Below are 26750 nucleotides of genomic sequence, written 5' to 3' on the forward strand. Positions count from 1 at the left end.
AGCTTCAGAGAATGCTCACAAGCATTTACTAGGATATGCACATTTCTTGCTCGCTCTTTCTTTAGCTCATCTTCTTCTATCACACTACCTAGTCCAATTCATCTCTGAATTTTTTTGAGGTATTTTTTTTCTCCTGAACAGCTTTATTGAACAAAGGCATGATAATGTAAGTATGCATCCCTTCCTGATATTTATTCCCTTTCATCCATTTCAACAAGGTCCAACAAAATAACTCTTTATATTTGCTCTAAATCTGGAAAAATGGTTGAACAGTCTCTTGTTGGTTTTGGCTGAAGACATCATTAGCTGTTAGATGCCTTTTTCCTGCTAAAGGAAAGAGTTTCCCAAATGGATCAAGGTAGAAGGTTTATCCAAGATTAAAAGGCCCAAATTTGAAAACATAGCTTTGTGCCTGTTGTTCACAAAGTTCCGAAAGACCCGAAAAAGGCAGAGCTGCCTTAGGACTTGTACAAAACCCACTTTAAGTATCCTATGAAATCACTGTAGAGAGACCAGAATTATTTAAAAAGGATTATTTATTAAACATATTTCTTTACAAAGTACAATCAATGGTTTGCATTAAATTTTGGGGTTTGGTATTTGCCTGTATGTACACAAAAGCATATAACAGAAAATGTGTCTTGATTTTACACATGGGACACAATACTGAGTTACGTTCATATTTTAATTTCTACCAACATAAGCAGTTGATAATAACTTTCAGCTTATCTGCTGTTTTTTTTAAACTGAAGATGAAGCAACAGCATTTCTGCAGAGTGTCAGTATTTATCAATGTACTCAATTATGACAAAATAGAAATGAATAATCCTTTGGGAAGTTTCCACCGAGCATGAGTGGAACATGACATTTTTTGGCAGGTTACTGGACTATCCTTATGATCCTAAAAATCATTTTTTTTGCAGTTATAAGATAAGAAGAATTGAGGAGCTAGGTAAGTTTAATAATACCCTATTAGCAGCAGTTGATAGTAAATGCAACATAAGGTTTGTTTTGTCTGTCATACAAGGACGTGTCCTAGCAGACACTATTGTATTGTTCTCTACTTGAACAAAAGTATCTGCATGTATTGTATGTCTTTGGAAAAACAAAACAAAAATAAAGAGACAAAAAGCCATTTATTGTCATGAGTGACTATTGCCATCAGCTAATATGAATGCATTGCTAAAATTAGTGAAGACAGGAAAATGCTGTAAGGTAAATATATACAGAGTTAAAATACATTTCTTATCCACTAGATAGTGATTTTGTGGCACTGTGGTTTTCAGAATATAACGTCTGTTGAGAGCAATGTAATTTTCAGTGCAAGCTAAAGCAAAAATACCTGCCCGCTGTCATAAACATGACAAACAAATCTGGAATGTTCAAAGTAAGTTCATCTTCCACTTCTCCACTCTTGAGGCACCCTTAAGACATGGCACTTACTGTAAACCATCTAAAAATCAAGAAAAGCAGACACAATAAGCCTGAATTTTCCATAGCAACTTTAAAAATCACTGCCAGAGTCACTTGCATACGTAAACGATGCCTGTGTAAGGCTTGCCAGCAAAGCATCTTTCCTGAGAACGGAGCTGGGACACTCTCTGTGTATCATAAGTGTGCGTGCTCAGAGCTGTGATCGCTGTCGTGGCTGTCGTCGTTCGCTAGTGAGTCCCCCGTGTGCTGGAGACCAGCTGCGCCGATGCCAGAGAGCTCGGAGGGGAGCAGCGTGCCCTTTTTCACATTCACCAGTTCCTTCTCCCGGGCTGCTGCCCCTTGCTGGCCCCCTTTTACCCGCTTCCACTTCATTCGTCTGTTCTGGAACCAAACTTTTACCTTCGTGGAAGAAAGACAAAAGAAGAAAATAAAGATGGGGTCATTGAAGGTAATAATGATCTTTCTAGCTGTGGCACAGCACTTGACTCTTGTCTTTTTTTTTCATGTGCAAGATGCTGCCTTTCTGTCTGTATGGTAAAAAGCTTAGCAAGCCTTCCCTGAGGAGCAGGCAAGCCAGTTTTGGGTAGGACCTGAATCCTGGGTTGTGAGGATAATGACTGCAACGGAGGGAAAGGGGTTACCACAAGAAAGCAGCCAGTCTATCTGCAGCAGATAGCTCCACAGGAAGATCTCAGAGGCCCTTAGCAAACATTAAAAAGTTAACATACTCTCGAAAAATGGATTAATGCCATTTCACAGGCAGAGAAACAGAGGCAAAATGGTACCCATCAAGGGACCGCGCAGAAGAACCTATCTCTCGGGTAGCAGAGAGCCCAGTCTGCTGGCAGGGACCCATACAGCTGCCCCTTGTGCTTACAGCACTACTATTAATCACCCTTCAAAGAGGGTAGTTACTTTGGAAAGGAACTTACACTGAAAAGTTTGCATCGCTTTCTGCCTGTTTGTTTCTGTAAACTGATGGTAGGTTTCAGGCGGAGCATTTTAAAAGCTCTTTTGGTTTAGTTGCTGAAGTATCGGAAAGAACTTTTCTTACTGTCAAAACTTATGACTTCCCTATCTATTCTACAAATGTATTTAAATGATTCTAGTTGACTGATCCTCAGTTCTACTATATTTAGCCATAGACCCTGGTCAAAGTTTTCAGATAAATACCCTCAAAGCCAAGAAATTTATAAATTTGCGTCAAAATCAGCAAATAATTTCAGATGAGAATGCAAAAGAAATTCGTAGCATGAAAGATTAAAAAATTATCTGTATTTAAATCACATTAAACCCCAAGATTTCACTCCAGCTGAAACTCATTTCCCCTCATCCTCTTCTCTGTATAGAAATGGGGGGGGGGGGGGGCGGAGGTGGAGAGAAGAAAAGAAAAAAAAAAAAAAAAAGATGTTCATAGCATCTGTCAAATGTATTAGACCAGATTAAAGGCTGATTTCAAATCAGCTTAAAATATTGTCACTGAAAACACTATGAATAAAAGACTGTTGGGTTTGATCCATTTAGAGTTAATGCTGCTAAAAACTCTCATGCGTGTGTATCTGTGCAGCATGAAAGTTCCACAGAAAAATAAACAACGTCGGCAACTTTTCCCTTGGAAAGAAAGCAAGAAAGCTTGCAATGTCGGTGTATGCTCTGCTACGTTTAGCAGAATGTGTTTCAGAGTTTAAAAAGAAACAGCAAGGAACAGGCACAGCAGGACATATTGTACAACATGAGTAATAGAGCCACAAAAATGCTGCTTTGCTGAATCTGTCTTATACATCCAGGAAACACTGCAGTGTTTAACCTTTACTATCACTTTGAATTTTACATTAAAATGTTACTACAATTGAACTGATAGTTAATGTCACTGTTGGTATGTATGTATGTGGGAAGGAAGAGAGGTGTATTTATTTTTTTATGCTCTATATTCCTCTTACAGCCAACATGAGCTGTTAAAGCCAATCACTTGGGAACAGAGCAAAATGATTCCAGGTTAGTTAAGAGCCTCAAAGCACAGCACATCCTTTCCTTTAGTCAACTCATCAAGAGCCAAAGAATCTGGCTTGTAAAGTGAAATAAGTGTAAAGGGGAAGGTATTTATTACTGGCTGCTGTGATGTTGGGAATTATCATGCTCGGGTCATGTGTCAGAGGTGTCCATCGAAACAGTGTCTTCAAAAGGGTACAGCATTAGTACAGCCTTGGCAGCTTTCTGGGGGAAGTGAAGACGTCATTTTGTTTATTATTGGGTTTTTTTAAGACAATGAAGTTTCTCTTGTGAAAGACACTACTATACTAGTGCAAAACAGTTCAGTAGATGCAACCGCAGTCATAAGCTAAACATCAAAAATAATAGACTTGGGATTCGACCCAGTGTCACAGATATTATCGCTCTTCTTCTGAAATAAGGGACCAGAGAACTTTATTCGATAAGGACAAATGACTGGCTTGGAGTGATGTTTAAAAGATCTAAGCCATTCTCCAGATATCTTTACATCCTTGAAAATTCATGGAATAAGTCACAGCTTTGAAAGCCTGAAACAAAATAATAATGTACACAAAAAGTGATTTCGAGAAAAGTAACAGTGATGCATTTGAAGCAAAAAAATTTCAATGCATCACCTGGATTCAACTCACTTTAACTTACTGGAACAGTAAAGATCCAGGCAAAACACCTTCCAGATGTATGCATTTCATTTTTGGATAGTTGGGAAACTGAAGCTAATACTCCTACAGTTGCTGTCAGAAACTGTTCTGGGTGGGACAGACGTGAGCAGGATGACTGCTGCCTGGCTGCTGATGCAGGCACTCATCCCTGTCCCACTCACAGACAGAGCTAGATTCTCACATCTGCTTGCTTGACTTTTTTGACTCCAATTTAATAAATTGTTCTTTTTTTATTTTCCATTTTTTTCTTACAGTATTTTGTTGCTGCTGGTTTTTATAATTCAGGTCCTTCACAAAACCACAGTCAAGAGCAGTCTCTCTCTCCTTGAGCGTTAAACCCAGGAGAACCAAGTGGCACCAGCTTCCAGGTAACGACCAGCTGAGGAGAGGCTGGGGAGTACCTCTTCATTCAGATCATCTACCCTCAGACCAGCTCATCCGACCATGCCCTGAAATGCCTCCACCAGGGATGAGTCTAGGTCAGCGTCTGTATATTACTTGCTAGAAATCAATTAAATGACAATGATTTCCCTTTTCAAGCATAAGTGCAAAATACATTTCTAAATTCCTCAGAGGATCCAGCATGCTATGTCTACATGTGATCCACTGTCTGGGAAACATGACATTTAAGGAAAGTAGGGCTAACAGGACTCCAGCTACCTTTGCATGCACTCTTTTGAGCGTAGGGAAAAGGGAGTAACCCTGGTGCTCTCATAGGAGAATATATAGTACTGACTGGCATGTAGCCTGCCAGGCTTCCTATGAAGAGAAAATAGTAACAATTAAAAAAAAAAAAAAAAAAAAAAAAAAAAGGTGAAAAAAAGCTTTAGGATTTTTTAACTAATGCTTTCAAATAATCTGCATCTGATTTACTAAGAGAATATCAAATATGAAATTTTTTCATCTGGTATGTCAAAGATTAGTTTCAAAAGCTAAAAATCATTTATCGTAAAGTTTATTACTGAAAATATTATGCATTCTTTTTAATGTCATTTGGTGCGTTAATGTACAGAGGGAGTCTTACATGATGGAAATACGTTACATATTTTTGATATATATTTATTTATGTCCTCCATTATAAAGTACTGAAATCCACTTTTGACCTGATCCAAAGTACACTAATGTCAGTGTGAGTTTTTCCATTGAGTTCAATGGACCCTAGATGAAGTCTTTAATGCTCATGTGCTAATAATATGAGACAGGTCCTTCACTTGTTATTTCCTCTAGAGATCAAATTCAGATACTGGAATTTTGAACTTCCTTTGGAGCTGAAGAGTCAATTATGGGGGGTATAGTTGTTACTGATATATGATCCATCTATATTTTAGTAATGGGAAGGAAGTGAAGCAAACTTTTGTGTGAAGTACTTCAGAGTGTCAGCTTATCTGGGTTCATGGAAAACTGTGCTTTTCAAACACACAGAGCATTTGAAACTTCAGGTGTTGCACAAAACATGCATCAGAACAAAACACCTTGAGAAACAAAAAGGAGAGAAGAGAAAGAGAAAGAGCAAGAGTGAGAGAAAGGAGAGATGACTGAAAGAAAAAGAAAGAAAAAATTAAAATAAAAGAGAGAGAAAAAAGCCCTTACTGAAGTGAACTTGAAATCAACTCTCGAACTTTTTTCCGTTGAAAGAACAAGCGCCCTTACTGAAGTGAACTTGAAAAACTCTCGAACTTTTTTCCGTTGAAAGAACAAGCTTGTGCCATTTACAATCTTTGCAAAAATTATATCCTTTAAAAGTAGTTTAAAGATCTACTATGACAAACTTGATACCATAGGTTTTATGAACCTTTTTATGCTGTTTTTCAAGTCTAAGTTGGCTCCAGCAGGAGCTGAGAGTGCTCACCACCTCCCAGAATCAGGTCCTGATTGCCTATTTTTTATTAAAATGCGCTTCCTCTTCTCCACCCTCTGACTAGCACAACTTAACTGTATAGAGCAAGCATATGTATGTATGGAAAACAAAGGAAGTGGAGGGAAATGAACTATATTAAAGATGATGGTAGCATTAACAGCTGTTTCTAAATCAGCACTTAGGAGCCAGTCTATTGAGCACATCTGCTTACTGGCACGAAAGCACAGTTTCTTTTTCCTTAGTCAACAAGTTGTTTAGCATCTGCATCTCCACATCTGATGATTAGAGTGTTACTTAAGATACGAGTAAATGATTTCACATTGTGCATCTCCTGATGTACCAGAGAAATGCTTTCACTGTGACCAATTTGTTTTAAGGTCTACTCTGCAGGAATCATGGGAGGATATTCAAAACAAGGGGGTTAACATTGTTAGTGCCTACATTACTAAAGTAATCATTATATACTTATGATATACAGGTCCTTAGTAGACTTAAGGGCCACCTTATGTGCTGTCTTGCATGCATATCTTTAATACAACTTCATGATGGGAACATGAACACATCATTTTGGTTCCAAGTGAGCTTATCACCTAAACTTCTGACTTAATACCCCTTCTTCAATAGAGACCTTCAGTCACAGTAACTTTAAGAACAGTTGACCAACCATGCTCTGTAGAATGCAGATACTTCCTTTTGGCATGGGATTTTAGCATTCTGTACTTACAGAAAAACCTAAACAGATACTTTCTATAATTAATGACTACTTATTAATAAAGACATTCTTGATTAGAAAATGAAAGCATGACATAATTCAAACTACCTTAGTTGCACCATCTGCTATCTTTCTTCTTTTAAGAAAAAAGACATTTATCTTTAAAAATGCTCTTTTCTGAAATGAAAGATTCTTTCCTAAAGTTAGTTTTTCTATTCCAGGTTCTAGTGGCATGAGTCCCAAATGAGATTAAAATTTGAGGCCTGATATCTCGCAAACCTTAAAAATTAGGAACAAGAGCACTGTGCCAGTTGAAACTATTATTTTGCTATAAGGGATGCATATTTCTAAGTATGAGTCTTTGAAGTCAATACCCCAAATTCCATGTTTTATTATAACTAAATGATGTGTCAGGAAGACCACATCACCAAGCTTTTTAAGCGTTCTGCCCCTGGTTAGCAATTGTCCATTTTCTTTTCTTTTTTTTTTTTTTTATTCTGTCAATTTACTTTCCTCTAATGCAGACAAACGTATGGATAACAAAAAATAACCCTGACTTTTCAAATACAAAAAAATTGAAAAGTTTACTTCTCAACTTTCTTTGGCTCTGAAAACATGCCTGTTATTTTTAGATAGTACACTTATGCTGCCAAGTTTTAAAGAAAGTCAAACTCCTGAACTTTACAGAAATCACTAGTGCTTTACTGCTGAAACTTACTTTTTTCGCATACACAGAGATAGTATTTTCATGATAATTTTTTCAACAAACTTATAAAAGCAAATAGGAATGTAAACCCAGGAAAGTTTCTTTTCCTGTTCTAGACTATGAATAAATATAAGGATTGGAAGAATCAAATCTATTAGTTTAAAATATTTACAGAAATGGTAGTCAGAGTTATAAGTAGCTTCAGTAACTAAAGATAACATAAGATTTTAAATAGTTCAACTGTATTTCAGTCATGCTGGGTATATGGGAGATTAAGTTAAGGTAGTTTTATTCAATTAAACTTAATTTTCTTCCTTATATGATTTAAAGGAATTCCAATTTCTAGTCTAAAAAAAGCCCTCTTAAAAATCTTATATGTATTTTGAGCTTAAAACCAGTTTAAATACATCTGAGTATTAAATGTCTTCTTAGTTATTATGAAATAGTACCAAAATACCTGAATGGGAGAAAATTAACTTTTCTTTGGAAATTAATGAATGGCAACAGAAACTTCTGATTAAAATTGCTTAAGTCACCTGCTCACTGATTTAAAGCAATCTGCTCCATGTTACATTACAGGACTTTGCACTGAATGTGCACAATGACTTTGCAGCAGCTGTTGAGAAAAAGGGGAGGTTTTGGCAGGTGCACAAAGGACAGCTGGAGCTTTTGGCACCCAGGAAGGTGTAGGAGTGAGTTCTGGTTTTTCATTACATAGAAGTCAATTGAGGTTTGGGTACTGCTTAGGCGATACATTCTCCTTTCTACCTCCCACGTTTAGAGAGGGATGGAATAGACATTATATTTCAGAGGAGAGCAGTGATAGGAGTATTTTGTTCCAGTTTCAGAAGTCTTTGAGAGCACTCAGTTTACCTCCCTCTACTCCATCCAAAGAACTGCCACCTTCTCCACCAGTGATCTTCAAAACTAATTTCATGATCAAACAACTAACCCTCCCTATTCAAAACCTCTCTTAACTTGGCTTCAAGGTTAACATAACTTAAGCAGAACAGGACACTATTTCAGGTTCTTTCCTCCTACTGGCTTGTTGGACATCATCTAATGGAGGGTTTTTTTATAAAATTAGTCTCTCTTCTTTGTCCAGAGGCAAAGAAAGGCAATCCGTGGGGCTGCTGCTAGAACTCCCTCTACCTTATTTGCCTATAATATATCTTTTTAGAGTCTACCTTCATCTAATTTCTTTGCATATATTCAGAAATCTACAAAAGAAACACATGGTGGAAAACTAATTTGTGGGGAAGATTGCCTTCAGCTAAACTTTGCCTCTTTATATAGGTATTTACCTCCATGAATTACTCACATGTAGAACATTCTATTTCATTAGAAAAAAAATCTAACATGCATGATTCTGCACCCATTTTGCACAGATCAACTGAGTGTGAAAGTTAAAAGATGGTGGGTAATCATCAAGCCTGGCTTTTGGCTAAGTATGTTGATGCTTTTTTCTGCTACTACTTCAGTATGAAGAAAGGCAAATGTCAAGAAGGGGGACTCTACAGAAAGCAACCTCTGACTACTAGCCCATGGCAATCCTCTAGGGCTCTATGGCTATGGAAGCCATCTCCCTGCCCAAATAAGAAGCACCCTCATTTGTATTCACTTAGACTAGTTCATGGCTTGAAAACTGGAGGGACCTTTTTGCATTCCAAAACAAGCAAGTCTGGAGTCTTTTGATGGTAAACTAGCCTCAAAATCAACGTCCAGTTTTAAAGCTAGTAAGCCTCAAGAAGTTGCAGCTGTTTTCAGCAGGGCCTGCCTTGAGGAGAAGGAACTAGTGAAACCAGAAAGAGATTCTACATTTTTCAATGCCCTGCATTAAAAAAATCTCCTTTATTCTAGATGTTCATTTGTACCTCTCCAATACCATTTGTCCCTCGCTGATTTCTTCTCTCTGTTTTTTAAACTGACCATAAATGACTAACCTAAATAGTTCCTATCTCTTTAAACAGGCAACAGAAGAAGCTGCATCTTCCCTGACTTGTGTCTAAGAAAAGGTAGGGGTAGGGAACAGCAGAGCCGTATGAGCTGCTAATATTTCTGTCTCTCTTTCATATGCAGCTTGGCACAGACAGAGGTTTCTCCCCACCCTGAACCCCACAGGGTTTCTCTGCAGGTGTAGGGTCCATTCACAATTAACAGCTTGAGACACTCGGATCTTTGCCCATGGAATTGCTTGTTTGAATTCAATCAATACCGCAAAAGTAAATAATCTGTTTGAAGCTTTGCAAATTACTTTTTTTTTAATAATTATTGTATAGATCAAAATTAGGCATGAGTCATAATTAAGTTTCCAGCAGCATTCTTTCCTAGGAAAGAACAAACTGAGTTAGATCAGTAACTCTTACCGCTGGTATTTATATTGCTCAAGACAAATATAAAAGTATTAGTGAGTTTTATTTTATTAAGAGTGTTACTTTAAATAAGACAAACAATCCAAAGGATTTCAAGCCACACAGGCTCATTATTATAGTGTGTGTAGAGAGTGCTTAACACATGGAAGCTTGGAATGAGCAGCTGCCTTTCAGAGAAGATGTGACAGCACAATAAATCAGACAGACATGGTCAAGCTTGTCCTAACAATGCATTGTTTGATTTTGTTTGAAAGTATACATGGGAATAATTTCACCACCTAACCTTAGAAATCTAACTTCCTAAAGTAGGAAACTAGTCATGCTGTGTTATGCATGTAGAGACATTGACTCTTCCAGAGGTGGTTCAGAACAAACACCTAATTGAGGAACATTGAAATCCCTGGTTTCTCACACAGGTAACTAAGGGGAGCTACACTTACCTTACCAGTCAAGCCTACAAAATGCAGTGATTAGCCTCCCCTGAGCTCTGAGATGCTGAAAAGGATTTTAATGAAGTCACTTGTGATGAAGGATTGAGGTAACCTGGTCTGGAGGAAATTCTTCTGATGGAAAACGTTATTTATTATTTGTATAGTCATAACAATGCAGTGCTGCAGTGTGGGTTATGGCCCCATTGCCCTAGATACTATACCAACATTGCCCAAATGCATATAAATAACAATGCTGCCTGCTTCTCCTTCTGGTATAAAAAGGCATTACAAAGCTTCTTCCTTTGCCACTCATCCCGTGTTGGTACCACATACATGGAAGTCAAACACAGATGCAAAAGCATTCTTCATTTTGACAAAATTTTGTCCTTTGTGCAAAATCAATGCTTCAGGCCTTCTATAAATGATTGGTGGCTTCTGGGTGGGTATTGGAAATTAGAGTTAAGAAGAAATAAACCTTCTCATTGCCATCAGCAGAATTTAATCTGACTAGGTGGGATTTTCCGTTTATGTTGGCAAAGAGAAGCATTACATATTTGGACTGTTTATTCCGGTAACCTTAGCTAGCCTGCAGAACTGCAACATTACTCTTTTGATTAGCTCCATGCAAAAAGATCTTGCGAGGTGGAAAGATCTCCTACTCTTTCTATATTTGGCAGGACCAACTCCATAAAAATGTCCATTTTGCCACGCCTCTGATACCCCACTGCAGCTGCTTCCTCTCCTCATCCCACAGCGAGATATTAAAAAGTTTGCATGGAACCTTCTCCAAGTTTATCTGGATGTACAAAAAAGCCAAGAATGCGCTTGTCAAGGTTACAAATATCTAGGGAGCTAAGATAGTTTTTAGTCTAACTGGCTCTTCAAAATATAATAGAGGCCTGCCAGCTGAAAATTATTAACTGCTGGCTGAGCAGGAATTGTGAGTGCACTCTATAAGAGATGGAGCAGGAATTATATGTACCTATACTGCTGGAATTCTTACAATACCATAATAGAGCCATCCTACCACCAGATGTGCTTATAATGCTCTCAAAGTGCACTCTTAATATCTAGGCAATTGAGGCACTTATTTCATTTCATCCTCCTGTCTTGTAACTCAGGTTTCTTTTTTAGGGAGTGATAGGATTACTTCCTTCTCCTGATCCATATGTTGTGAGGGGGCTTTTTCATTTTTATTTTCGTGAAATGGCCTTCCATGAGTCATTTATGTTTGAACTGATCTTGTAAGTTGTTTCAAAAGCCAAATGGAGCCTTACTTTGATGACTGTAGAAAACTTTAATACCCCTATATAGCTTTTTAAATATGGTCAGACATATGGCTTTTTCTACAGCTTGTTTAAATGCCAGAGAGGTAATTATGAAGTGTTAGTTGGTCAGTGCCTCTTTTAAGCTGTGGCGTATGGTTGAAATTATCACTATAGTCAAGAGGAAGATAGAGCTTTCTTAAGATAATAGGCTCCGTGATTTATCTCATATCTTGGGAAATAACTGAAAATTGTAACTTTAGGATGACCCAACAATACTTTCCCCAGATTAATTTTTGTTCTTCTGCCTTCTGAATAATATGATACTTGTCATTTTTTAAAAACCTAGTAAAAACAATTATGCTAAACAATTCATTACATCAGGGGTTAGGTCTGCTCTCAAACCTATTTTCTAAGCAGATATGTTAGTTCACCTGATACCCACTGCTGGTTTTTGTCATTGTATTATCTGAAGCAAGTTTCAATTCCCTGTGTGCAAATTCAATGTTTCATGAGAGATCAAGAGAGCTTCCAACACAAATAGGTCTACATCCTGTGATGAGGTCAAGTTTATCACTTGTGTGTTCACTTATTGCAAACAAAGGAACTACTGCCTATTAGGTACCGTTTTCTGCAGTGCAGCCTTTGGGGGAAAAATAGTAAAGGAAAACTGCTCCAGAAACAGTAATTTTCTAAAAATGTTACCTCACTGGAGAGTATTTTTTTGGAATTCCATCAATCTATTTTAATTCAGTCATAATGATTTTAGAGAAAGGACTGGATTTGTTGCATCTGTTTAAGACAGGTATCAAACATGATCTCCTCTGTTGGGACAGCTAGTAAAAGAAAGTAATAACAGTAGTAAGTGAACAAACAAGTGCTGTTATCCCACTCAAGAATACTCATTCATTCTGCTAATGATGGAAAGACAGGTCCTGAATATGAGTTCAGTCTCTTAACTGGAAAAAAAAGAAATATTAGACTCACACCAGGTTCACCCTGGAGTATTTTTTTTAATTCACTGAAGGAATAGTAATGTAAAACAAGTATGCAAGAAGAATTCAAGCCTTCTGATTTACTGCATTTGAATTCTGAAGAATTCCATATACCATGGCAACCCACACGAAGTTCCATGCCTGTTTACACCATTTTTCCATCAAAGCAATATATTTGATTTAAGATAGACATTTCTAATTGACAACATTAGAGGTGACATCATTACTTAGCTTAGTATGATTCAGAAACTGAAAAAATACTTCCAGAATTTCCTCTCAATAGTCTTGTTGTTTTCAATTAATGATAGAGTTTTTATGCTATCTTTTTTTTTTTCTCTCAAACCATTGTATTGTGCCAAGATACAGAACTGGACTCTATCAAGCTAAAAATCTTAATCCTTTCCTTTTGTAAGCAAGGGTGGCTTTAAGCAGGAAGGCAGGAAGGAAGGAAGGAAGGAAGGAAGAAAGGAAGGAAGGAAGGAAGGAAGGGAGTTATCTCTAGCAGCTCAGTTGTCACTGTGATTATCTGGGGAAGCAGAGAAGAATTAGATTACATAATTAGATAGACTAATTATAATTCTATAGAAATTATCACAATTTTCAGCAGAATGCTTAGAATGGACATTATGTGACAGCTAGAAAACAGCAAGAGCTCCCATGACTTAAGTGAATTCTCTGCACTTGTGTAGCACAGGCTGCCTTTTCTCCTCCAGAGACAATATTCTATATTTACCTGTCCCTTTTCAGTATGTTAAATGCTTTTAGTTTAGCTATTTCCTTTAGGATAGTGAACTGTCTCTTCATTTAGTTGTACTACTCAACCTGATCTTTGAAGAAAAGAATACATAATTTATCAGGGAGAATAGTTAAATTCCAGGCCAAATTCACCACTATTAAATATGGGGATATGTTTTCTGAATTCAGCTGACTGGTTCCTATCAAATTGTCCAGCAGATATTTTTAAAAATTTATTTATCTCTGCTCAATTCTACACCAACTCTACCTTTGTGAGTGAGACAAGAAGTCATTCCTCCTCCCCTGAGCTGCCAAAATCAAGTGTGGAAGTTAATCTAATTGTCTAGGTTTACCTTAATCAGTGGAAATGAAAAAGGCAACATTTTATCAATTGTTTGATACAGAATGGTGTGCTTTAGAAATATAGCAAGCATATTTAAGTAACTGAAAATGACCCCAGTGGAACCTGACAATATGTTCAAGTCAAACAACAGAAATTCCTGGCTTCTTCTTGACAAGCTGGAAGGGACAGCCATCTTCTAGAAGCCTTCAAAGAAAAAAACCTATTTGCTTGTGTTAGTAAATGTGAGTTCATGTGTATAGAAAAGGCTGGATTTTCACCGAGATGTCTACTTATAGCAGGTGTTAATGAAACTCAAGAAAATGACAAAACTTCTCATGTCTAGAGTTCACAAATCATGGTGCTACTCTGATACCTTCTCTTGAATATATCACCATCTTACTGATTGTATCTAAAGCAGTCCCTCAATCTAATATTGATTCCTGAAGAAAGGATGGCTGTCTATCAGTGGGCAAAAAACTTCCAATTTTAATGATAAAACTGTAGATAGTATTTCATCAGATTTGGTGTACTTGAGTCCAGTATTCTAAATGTCTTTACTAAAACACATTTTTTAAATGCTTATGTTGATGTAATTATTATTTGAAATGTGACGTGACTACCTATTTAGTGTGTTGGGATGGGATCCTGAAACACTTCAGTACATGCTCAACATGAGTATTTCCATTAGAAATCAATGTGACAACATGCATGATGAAACTTGAGCACATACAGAAGTGTTTCCCGGACCAGGGTTTGGTGAGCAGGAAACCAGTAACAGTGATAAGAAATTCCATTGTCTCCTCTGCTTTCACAGTGCAGGGTAAGATAAAGTGGTTAAAAATGCCTGTATTCCAGTTTTGCTGGTGTTCCCATTCTTGCTGCCATCTGGAAACAGGATGTTCAGAAACTCTGGACAAATGGCAACTGCATATATTTAATAGACTAAAACAAGATGCTCATATTTGTAACATGCAATCAAATCAACTGCTTGTGCATGCAGTATTTGGGACTTACCACTTCTTCAGCCACATCAGTGTGGACAGATTAGAAAAGATGTGCACCAGTTTAACAGATATATTACTGTGCTTTTACCTTCTACCTCTGTCTACTAGATGAAACTAATCTGTAGCTGGTACATATAAAACCATAAATCATTTGCATAACAGAGCTAATAAATGTATCTCATTTTGCTATAAACATTCTTTCTGATATATCAACATATCTATTAATAATATAAACAAGAACTCTACTGTGAGGAGCTACTATCCACTGGTGATTACTGGGCAAGCATTTAAAGTCCGTTATTTTGCATCAGTACCTGTCTTTCAGTGAGGTCGAGGTTTACTGCTATCTCATATCTCCTCAGCCTGGTCAAATAGTTATGATGAGCAAATTCTGCTTCTAGCTCTCTGATTTGCTCCTTGGTGAAAGCTGTCCTTTCCTTCCTGGGTTTACTGTTGACCTCTGACTTGTAGTTTCCTTCTTGGGAGTCTGAAAAATAAAAGATGAAAAAATGGAAGTAATCACAAGTGTACAGCTAAATAGGAAACAAGCCCAAAGATAACAATGTGCTTAAGTTACATTCTTCAAACTTTCTTCTCTCAGAAACACAACCTTGCCTTCATACCTATGGATTCTTCACTGTAAATCAGGAAAGCAGCAGTAATTCTGACAGACGTGATCTGTTGCTTCCATTCATGCACACCAAACTTTGGCTTAAAACCTTGCAGTGTTTCATTTCCTAACAGTTCTCTGTAGAATTTCTGCAAAGCTTCAACTCCTTCCCACTTCTGGCAACTCTCAGTGCATCCAACCAGTACAGGATGTGTATCGTTTGACTAGTGTCTTAATGAGTAATAGTTCAAGAATATCTCTCGCCTATCATTTCACTGATACTTTAAGACAACAATCTACTTTAAAGAACACATTGTCAGGGGAAGGTAACAGACAAAGCATAGGAAATTCAACACACATCAAAAAGAAATTGGTGAGCACATTCCATGTGATAATGGGATCTCCTGCTCATACCAAGGTGCAGGTAGGGAGGTTATGCCACAGCTGGTATCAGCATAGGAAATTTGCTACCAGTACAGCTCATTACCTAAGGAACACTTTGGCCACAATCAGAGAAGCTTTGATGAAAGTTTCATTGCCACCCTCCTCATGCCTTTTAGTCTCAGAAACAGGTAAATTTGGTCCTGAGCCAAACTACTGAACTCAGTGACAGTCATTGTGTTGCTGTCAGTTAAGTCTGTTTAAGTAAATGAAAGGAGAACAAACTGTAAAAAAAAAAATTAAAAAAAAAAAGTAGAAAACAGAGAACGAGAGAGTGGAAAGAAAAAAAATGGACCAGACATTCATAAGTTTGGGTATGATACAACACCTATAAATCCAAAATTAGCAGGAGATCAGTAGGAGTATCATTAGTCAAATTCTGGCCTCATGAGCCATCTTAAAAATGTCACAGACAAATTCACACTTCAGCTGCTGATTTAAATAGAAACCTGCATCAACATCCAAATGAACAGGCCCGCAAGAAATCACTCCCTGGGACTCTGTGTCAGATGAATCATCTACATGCCTGAGACTGTCCAACTGGCCAGTGGGTCTGGTTTCAGAACTACAGTCAACTATCTATGTTTTCACTTTTTGTCACTTACTCTGTTGCTGGGAAGGGAACTCTTTTTTTTTTTCTTTTTTTTTTTTTTATGAGAACTGTTGTTGTTTGACTCAGTGCTATAGTCATTAATTTAAAATGTTTTAAAGCCAATGGATTCAAATCACCAAACCTCTTAAATTTTTCTGACATGACACACAGAACTTTGCTTCACACATGGTTGTTCTGCTAGTGTGTATGACTGAGGGTATCCAATAATGTTGTTGAGTGGGTCTGGGAGGTGTTCAGCCACAACTGGAGCAGGGATTTTCTAGGATAAGACCCCATTAGATGGTGCACCCATTGACTACAGTGTGGGGCCAAGGTCCATTAGCCAAACTCAACATAGAAAACTTGACAGATCAAAACCACCTTAAACCTAGAAGTCCACATTTCTTCCTTCATACTACTTGGCAAACTAGAGTCACTATAACTTCTCTCCTCATTTTTTCATTGCAGGAGTGTGCACATTGCTTTTCTTCCTTGAAATTTCCTTGTCTGCCGCCTCATCATAAAGTCCAAATACTATGTAGATGACCTGAATTTAAATACTTAAACCCCTATATCAGTATTCCAATGAATAACTGAAGAGAGATACCTAACTCATTGTTCTTAGCATTCGGACTTACCATTCTTATACCACCAGAGACATGTTTCATACATGTTTGAAAGCAGGTGGGTGTGCAAACTGCTTATCTTCAGTACAACATGGAAATGTATTTCATGCAAGCCATTGCTAAAGTCCTCTTAACTCTCTTGGTAAATCTGTGCCCATGTGAGGCCATGAGCCAAGAAGTCTTCCCTTGTCAGTACTTTCTGTAAGAAAGACCCATGGGTCACTGGTTTCCAAACTAAAGGTTGTGACCTTAAATAGAAGTAATGCACCTACAGATGACACTGACAGCATATTGAAAATTAAATACTAGAAATTAAGACATAAGCCTGCAAATGCAACAGAAAGTGGGGTCAAATGTGTAAAACCGTGGTAGCTACTGCTATTGTGAATGGTCAAAGGCAAAAACTTCAGGAGTACGTCTCCCAGGAGGATACTGATCTCTGTAAGTGAGTGAGCCGTATAACACAAACAATTTTTCTGCAAGAAGATGATTCCATAAGGAAAACAGAATTACTGTACAGCCAGTAAAAGCATAATGAGCCAAGTCATCGTTCAGGGTAATACTCATGGCCCTGAGTTCCCAGTTTAAAGATGTGCTTAGCATCTAAATTCCAGGTTCCTGGGGATACTGATGTAAGGAAAGGGAAATGTAACTGCATGAGTAGCATTTGTCCTTCACCTCTGCCAGCACAGAGGATTCAGCACTGCTAGCAATGCTAGCCCACAGAGATTCTGTGTAAATAGAAGCATGCTTGGACAACTGATTATTTAGACATTTCTGCCATTGCTGGATACTACCTATAAGTCAATGCTGGAGTGTAAGTGCCTGGAAGCCACAGTTTTGTCAGCAGTATCATTTCATCAGCAGACTGACACAGTCAGAAAAGTTTCAGGTTTTTATTTATTTGTTGTGAATGTCATTTAATGCATTTGTAATAGCCAAGATACTCTGAAAAACCCCACGATATATTCAAATGTCATTGAAAGCAAAAGTTGAAGAGGTACACAGAAACCTGAAATGGGTACACAGAAAGCTGACTCCCTCTCAGTACTGAGGTTCACACAACAGAACAACTGCAATACTAGGAAGTCTGTTTCAGCAAAGATCTGGCCAGCAAGACAATTGTATTTGCTTAATGTATTTGAGATACTGAAAATATATCTAAAAAGAAACTTAGACGGATGCTAATTAGGTGAACACCAGTTATAAACTCTTGCTGTTATCTGACCCTCTCTGCTGCAGTGTTGCCGTGGTTCATGTACAGATTGCCTTTTATTTCCTATTGACATCATACTACTTGGAACAGTAATTTTAGAAATTTTGGTTGGTTTAATTTCCAAAGCGGTAAATCTAGGTTTTCTGATTGTTTCTTTTTAACAGCCTCTATAGAGCCAGGACTGGGAGCTCCCTTCTCGTTCTGACCTTCAGGTCTCTGTTCATATCACCTGACCAGCTTCTCTTTGGTGGAAAATGGGTGGGAGACTTGGAAAAGGTTTTTGGCAGGACTCACGTCGCCTACATCTGTTTTGCAGCTGTTGCAACTAAGACAAGAAAAAAGTCCCAGCAACCTTAGTTTTCTTCTACTGGCTACATCTTATGCCAAATGGTAGGTGTCGAGGCAGAGAACAAAGCCTAGGGCGATCTAAGTTACACTCCTTGCCTCTCAAAAGGCGCACATAAAATATATACAGATGGTACAAACCACTTGATGAAAAATACAGCAATCTATATTGTCTGTTTTCCACCTTCTCCCAGACAAATTCTGGCACGCTCTCAGAAGATGTAGCCTACATGCAGGTATTTGTACCTTATCAGTCTCCCTTTTGCAAACCTTTGTTCTTTGGATGTCAAGTAACGTAGGCAGTTAAACATTGCTTTGACGGATGCAGGTCATACCTCTTTCTCAGAACTGTTTCTATCAGTTTTCAGAAAGTCCAGGCAGCATCTATATTTAAAATAATATTTAATAATTGAATAGTATTTAATTAATAAATTATTTAATTTGTTTAAAATATTCAATACTAATCTCCTGTTAGACAAAAATGCTTGTTGGTAACTGATGTAGAAGGTACCATCTGGAAAGACATTCAAAGCTATAAATGACTGTTCTACAGGTCTTTGGAGGATTAGATTTTTCCTGAGTTTAACAATACCTCTTTTTTTTTTTTTTTTTCAAAAAATCATTACTAATTGCATTATTCCCCACCCTCAAAACTTACTTTTACTTTACTCTAAGGAAAGGATTGCTGTTAACGCCAACATTTGTATTGTCCTGCCAGAGTTCCTATTTCCTTCTCTCTACATCACTGAGAGATGAAGCATACCAAGCAAACATAGGATCTAACTGCTATGTGTAGAACATGAAAAGTCGTCATTTTGGTATTCTTGCTTTTGATGAATGCCTAGGAAAAAAAGACTGGTCACAGAACAGGGAATAGAGACTGGTCAGAATATCCGTGACAGAAAGATCTGCTGCTAACTGGGTAGGATCAGAATCACAGGCAAAATGTGCAGGAAGGTCCTGCTGTTTTTTCTTGGATTAGTTGAAGAGCTGGCGCACCTTCATTTCTCAGACAGAAATGAACTCTCAGTTCATACCTGCAATGGAAGATCCCAGACAAGAATTTTCAAAAATTGGTGCTCTATTAGCAGTTGCAGATGGTTTTCAAATCCTGATATCCATAGTGACAGTGAGTAGTGACAATAACCACTAATGATTTGCGACAAGAAGGCCATTGGAATTTCACCCCTGGAGTTGTTATTCAATGTCCAGGTTTTCAGCTTTCACTCACATCTTCCAACACTTGTTCTCAGAAAGCTTCTATCATGAACAACCTGTTCCTAAATTTATTTCACTGGAAATTTATAGTGAAGTTGGCTAAATTAAATATTCTTAATTGCATACCTGCCTCTAAACGTTGTTCAAATGTTTGCAAAGAACTACTACATGGTTATTTACTTTAAAATGAAACAATCTATTCAAAGTAATCAAAGCAAAAAGCTTGTGACTTCTGAATAGTTTAATGCTGCATGAAAGAGCATTTCTTCCAAACAATTCCTCTACATTTGTTTAAATCACTAACGTGTAAACAAAAGCTTTAGAGGTTCTAAACATCAATAGGACACAACAATGATATGTTATTCAGTGATAACCAAGATACTGGCAATATGAACTTAGGAAAAAGTACTTCAGTATCAGAGCAATAATCTAAGAAAATATCATTAATCTGAAATGCCTGTGAAGAAAATTGGCAACTTTGTACTGTTACAGTTGCAAAGGGATATTGCGTGGAGGACAACTATATTTTTTAACGGTCAGAAGTATGTACTGGTATACTAGTATACAGCTGAATTGCCTAAACTAATTGTTTCTGATGCTTTATAGTTAATTATATTTTCTGACAAAATGAAATACTTCACTGAGACAGCAGCAAGGAGCTGGCATAAAGGTCTCCATATGGTTCCTATTGTTTTGCCAGCAACTACGTGTGAGAACAAGATTTACCCAGAAATAGTCACTTTGAAACACTTTTGACATTTAGTAGAGAATACTACGCAGTTTTTCCATGACATTTTTTTCTATTTTCATCTCAAAGTTGCTCAGCATTCATATGTAAACTTACCCTATGTCCAAAACATTGCCCATTGCTTTGCAGGATCCTAATTTAAATCTTTACTCCCTACTTTTGAATATAATCTTTGTACCAAAAAAAAATTAGCTAACTCCTGGGCTATACAAAACTACAGAGTTATGCTTACTTTGATGCACCTACTCTTATCTGCACCAGTTGAGACTACGCAACCAAATGCTGCAGAGTAAATGAATCTATTTTTGTTTCATAATTTTTCTTCCTTTTAAAGTAATTTAAATAATATTAGAAGATTTTCCTCAGTTACATGTACAGTTCCAAATCACTTAAATCTCAGTGCCTCTTTTGCGAATATCATTAAAAGTATTTCTGGAACTGCAATTCACTAAATGTATTTAGAGAATTCTTTCTGAAAATTGGAACAAACAGCATCGTCATTGCCACAATTCACAACTCTGCATGTGCAAATGGGCAAAGCTGCACAGTAGCACAAGTACAATGTCAAAATTACATGAATCCTTTTCATTCTAATGAAAGCAAACTTTTGTTTGCTTATTGAGTTAATGTTTTCTAAGCCAGTCTGTGACAATTTACAATTTAAAACAGCCTCATATCCACTCCCAAAAAAAACATGAACTGGCACAGCAAAACCTGTGGGTATTCTGAAACACACTATATACCATCCTAAACCATTACCTACTAGTTGTTGCTGCCAACTTTTTTTGTTATTACTGCCTCCTGAGAGTACAAGTCTAGGAATTACACTGCAGTATTGGAAACACTGACTCGTAACACTGTGATAGCTAATGTTGCAGGTTCTTGAAAATACCTATGCTGGAAAAGATGTGCTTCTGCCAGGTCATCTGATGGATCTAACTATATAGCATGTGCTTGTTATTTCTTCAAGCCATGGAAATATGGAAGAAAACATATGAATTCTCTCATATGAACTTCATGTGGAAGACACTACTCTCAGTCCCAAATGTTTGTACAATTACAGCTTATGTTAGGACAGGAGACACAGGATTTCCCTTACAGAAACTTTACAGGCTGCATTTTAATAGGACTTTATCCAGTGGGACTTCCAATTCCCATTTGGAGATCTGGAGAAAACATCTCTTATATGCAGCACCAAGTTACATACACATGGCAATTGTTTGCCTATTTACTGAACCATTTGTATAATCTGCTTTAATGTAGAAGAGCTTCATTAAATGAAGGTGAGAGCTGCCAGCACCATTCCCTCACAGATTAGCGGTGAGTCCTCCTGAGTAAGAGTTAACCTACAAAATTAAACGAAGAAATTTTCCATGCAGAAGCCTCTTGGAACAAAGACATCCAAGTGAAGAAAACAGTTGAGATAGAAGTTTATATAATCTTCCTTCCCTTGAGTCTCACCTCCTAGACATCTCCCACAGAGGCTCTTCCCTACCCAAAGGAAGCAGAATAAAAGTGAAGAGCAACCAAACCCACCCCAAACACTGTGCATGCCTCAGTCATCATCATCGGTCTGATGAAAGTCCCTTCCCTGAACAGCAGCTGTATCAGAACTCCAAAGAGGCATTAAAATACTCCTTTTGTCCCTATTTTATTGTAAATAATACTTAGGAAACTAGATTTTTTTTCTGCAAAGATGGTACATGAAAGATCTAAAGCGCTACAAACTGTAGGGAAGTGGCTGCTTAAGAAAAGAGCATATGACACACAGAACTTAGTTAGATAATGACCCCTCAACAAGTCTTATCTCCCTAAAATGCAGGGTTGCAGTTTTCATTTTAGCTTTGTGAAGCAGGGAGACCTTTGTCCTGCTAAAAATATTAGAGCAGGCAACATAGGCAGTGTCCTGGGAGTCAGGTTTAACAAAAGGCCATATTTAATTCCTGTCCGAAAAAAAAACCCTAGACTACTTGAATGATAAAGAATGCACTCTAGATGATTTAATCCTTTTGGCCAGTGAGCTTGTTAAGGAGATGCTTTCTCACAAGTGTATGCAGGTCTGCCTCTGTCATAGTTAAAATATAGTTGAGGTTGCTCCATTTTATATGACATAAATTACTAAATATTTAGCTTAAGATATTGCCAGCAAAAACAGAGATGAGGCTAAGGAATGGAAAAATATGTTACAGTGACTTGCTGGTAGGAAATATATATATAAATTATATCAGTATGTATCCTGCACGTGCTATCTAGAATTTAAATATCATGAAAATAGTTATATTATATTTTTCTCTGTAAAGCCAGACTGCCGGAGTTAATATTAAGAATCCAAACTACAGTGGGGATGGGAACATATGTCAAGTAATGCATTTTACAAACACTGTTTCTACATTAACTTCTTTATATAAATGGCCATTAGTTTTACATGTTTTCAAATTTACATTCAAAGTCCTTTGCATTTAAAGCAGCGGTACATTCCACCGCAAAACTAGTGATGTCTGCTTCCCAAATGGCAGTCAGCTCTTGCTGATAATTCTGTTGCTTAGAAAGTTCAGACCTTGTGGATATTATTCTTTGAATTTGTGAGTAAGACACTTTTAATGAGGTGTTACAAACTTGTTAGTCCATGTAAAGATCTCAGTTATTTAGTTTTCAGATACCATTACAATAAATCTTCATTGTGAATTTGTAAATAACCTTCTAATAACCATTCATTGTGTTTTACCATATGCAAATAGACTTCAATTTCTTTTACACATAGTCACCTTACCCAAAGTTTGCTGAAATCAAGGTGTAATTTCTGGACTTCACCAAGACTTAGCACTTTCTTCCTTAGCTGACATGCTATAAATATATATGACTTGCCCCCATTCCTCACACGTAAGACATTACATTAAAAAAAAGTAAAAGCTAGAATCTATAGTAATTCTTGTAGATCTTTTAACAGACACATCCTTGTGCCACAATATGTACATCACTGGAGAAAATGGTCTAGAAAAGAGTGTGTCATTTGGGCCAGTTTCTAAGGATAGGCCAAGTTCGTCCCCAGATTACAGTGGGCAAGTTCAAGAATTTTGGTGGAATCACTTCGGAGTCACAAGGGTGTCTGGGCCGATCTTAATCCCATTGTAAGTCCCAGCTTACTTTGTGTATGATCATGAAAAGTCTTGATTTGATTAAAGAAAATTATTTTCTTAGGTTCCTATGTATATATTTTCTCCTAATATACATGCAGAATTTACAGTCAAAATCTTGCTGACTTCTAAGTTTGCTTTTTTAAAAAATTTTATTGCAATTGCATGAGCTCCTGTCTGAACAAAAAATAAATAGTTTGCACATAAGCCAAAGAATCCAGGCTTTTAGTTTTCCACACGTAGCAGTAAAAGTTGAAACACTTACAGAAGTTTAATACAACTGGAGTTTCTTTAGGGCTCCATATTGCCTTACTCACCCATCTTTCCAAAGCAGGTCTTCAGGATACAGTTACACAAAGGAAAATATAAATGGGTACCAACAATTCTACTTTAACTCTTTCTAAGAATTATTTTGCTGCTACAGGAAACAGGAAGCCATTTCACAGTGCTGTTTTTCAGCGTAGTTCTTCCACGTGTGGTAGACTGGCTAATATTTTTTTTTTTTTTCATTCATCATGGAACAGATTTCTTTGGAACTCCTTAATGATGTAGTGAAAATTTTATACATGTTGAACATGTGACAGAAAAAAACAGTGTCTGGAGCAAATCTAACATCCAATATTTCTGCTTAATCCTATGTTAGTGTGCTTTTTCTCCCCTCTTTTGTTTTTCCAATCAGTCTGCCTCAAAGGTTTTTACTCTTTCTAAAACCTGTCCTTTTGTAACACTCATAACTGGCCTCTGCAATGTATGCAGCACCTTGCAGAATTATAGGGTCACAAATCACCTTCCATTTCATACTCGTGATGAGTGTCATGGTCCTCACAAGCAATTTCAAGTGGCCATTCCCTGCCTTGGTGGCTGCCCCTGTTAGACGTCGCTCAGCTTTCAGCATAAGGCACAAATGTAATCCATGTCTGGGTCTTTAAGAAATATCATAGATTTCTGTGCAAACGCATATGCCTGCATATGTTTTAGTGACATGTTTTGTAAATCTTATTATCCCTCAGAAAGCATTAAAATGAAGCCAACAGGCCCAGCTGTGCTCATAACATACCTTAGTAGATATCCAGACTTTTTCTAAGAACAGAAAAACATACACGCACACTCTCCTACCAAACAGGGTTGCTGTTCTGGGTGTATTCTACTATTTCATTCACAGTTTACTTTACAACATTGTACTGAAGTATAACACTAACTATAAAAATGGAAAAACAGTGGAAAGTACTTTCCCACATGCAATTAAATGGAATTACCTGTCTTTCAGGGGAAACCGAAATAAAAAGGGTTATAAAATAAAATTTTTCAGATGTTTAAACTATTCATACCATTGGTTTTCAGACCAACTGTGAAAGTTTCATTTTTCACTTAAGACTATTACTATCTGTTCATACTAGATAGAAAAACTCCTAATAACCACTTTAGAAGTCCTGACGATCAGCTGGTTTTGACTTACAAGTTCTTCTACTTAGCAGCATTCCACTTTTTTACTTCTTTGTGTTTTCTCAAATGATTATCGTAAATGACAGAATCCATTAAAAACACCCAAAGGATTTGTCATGTTTGAAGCTAACACAATTTCCTTTTTCGAACTATAGTACAATTGCTAAGGGATGGAAAAATGCTCACATAATTAAACAGAAAACCCCAAATAGTTCTCTAAATAGTACAATACGTAAAGGAAATAAATCTGTAAAAGAAAAAAAATCTAACAAACAAGTTCAGGTTTAATTTTTCTGCTAAATCTATTTTACTATTAATTTTACAGTCTGGGAGAGCTTTTTGATGACTAATTTTTCTTGATTGCTAACAATCAAACTTGTACAGTTGAAGTTTGTGCTCATAATGGAAAGCTTTGGCAGGGTGCAATAAAAAACCCCCAAAAACTTCAACTTTGATGTGAGCAAACAGCTGCAACACAATTGTTTGGAGTACTTCCTATTATTTTAATATTAGAGTGCAAGTAAATATTTACTATATATCTAAGAGGGGAGGTCACTTCAACTCAGGTTCAAGTATAGCTTTTGAGATGGCAAACTTTTATGCCATAGTTGTCCTGTCCCCTTTTATATGTCTGTGATAGAGAGACTATAGTTAAAGTAACTATGAGGTTTAAGCCTCCTTTAGTCATCTAAACCAGACTGGTACTTCCAAAGTAGTTGATATTCCTTACCTAGTCTTAATTTCTAATTTGGAAAGAGAAAGTACAGCAACAAGGGCCTGATTTTGCAAACATGTCCATGTGTAAAGTTCAGGTCTCAAGTGAGCACTTTGAGAACACATACATTTAGAAAAAAGGAAAAAAGAAAAGAATCCCCTGAAACCCAAGAGCATCCAATGATTAAACCACAAGTCCACAGTCAAATCAAAACGTCATTTGTCCTCAGCTTCATTTCCAACTCCTTTTCAGTAATGGAATGTCCTTCTGTGATCACTATACTAATACAAATGCAGAAAATGTTGTTTTCTGAAATAAGAGAGGCCATCTGACACACAAAAGTTAAATAATATGGCCCGACTCTTCCATCATTCACCTCTCACAACTTGCTGCATATAAGCTGGAGAAGAAAGACCTTCCTGGTAAAGTAATGTGCTAGTGAAATAGTCTGACAGTGCTTGTCAAAGCACAGTAAAGCCTATATATGTTTTACAAGTATTTGTTTTACTCTTTTAAACAAAGCTCATTTTAAATACCTACCTCTACTGAGATAAGAAAATTAAGAAAATTTCATTACCATTGAAGATAAAAGTTGGGTGGCTATTACCTTTTGCTCCATCCTAAAAGTTATAACAGCAACAACAAATACAAAGGTTATTTAATTCTTCTGTAAAACAACCCACATCAGTCCCCACATTCTCTATTATGATCAGCTGTCATCTCCATTACTGGTTGCAGGCAGGAGGTAAAACATCATCCCCCCTTTTGACTGTGAAATTGTTGAACTCCATCTTTCTAAGACATGACAATTGCTGGTTTATTTTTTTTTCTTCTTCTTCTTTTCCATATAATCTAGGGTTGGATCATCCGCAATAAGACTAGATGCAATACTTAAGATTGTCAGACCACAGAAATAGGGGGGAAAAAAGCAGTAAAATTATTAGCACACCTACTGGAGGACGTAGGAGTGTACTCTAAAAAGAAGAGACTTGAAGCAACAATGAAATCCAGCAGATATACCAGTAACCAGCAATACTAGGGCTGGACTTCATGCAACAGTGAATGCTGCGTTTGTCAGTGCTAATGGAGTGAGGAGGGAGAGGTAGAAAAATGCCCCTCTGAACCTCAGAAAAATACC

At 37.1% G+C, this 26750-nt stretch overlaps 1 protein-coding gene across 1 annotated transcript in view; it reads right to left on the bottom strand.

The window, feature by feature from the left end:
* Positions 1–1608: 1608 nt before the first annotated feature.
* The window catches only part of MEOX2 (mesenchyme homeobox 2), a 53449-nt gene continuing 28307 nt past the window's right edge, over positions 1609–26750 (bottom strand). Inside the window, exons 2-3 of the mRNA XM_009648880.2 lie at positions 14839–15011; positions 1609–1833 (exon numbers count right to left, since the gene is read on the bottom strand). Coding sequence (XP_009647175.1) covers positions 1609–1833; positions 14839–15011 — 398 coding nt within the window. The remainder of the gene's footprint in view (positions 1834–14838; positions 15012–26750) is intronic.

The sequence above is a fragment of the Egretta garzetta genome, unplaced genomic scaffold (genome assembly GCF_000687185.1).
Source record: "Egretta garzetta isolate BGI_Z169 unplaced genomic scaffold, ASM68718v1 scaffold210, whole genome shotgun sequence".
Lineage (NCBI taxonomy): Eukaryota > Metazoa > Chordata > Aves > Pelecaniformes > Ardeidae > Egretta > Egretta garzetta.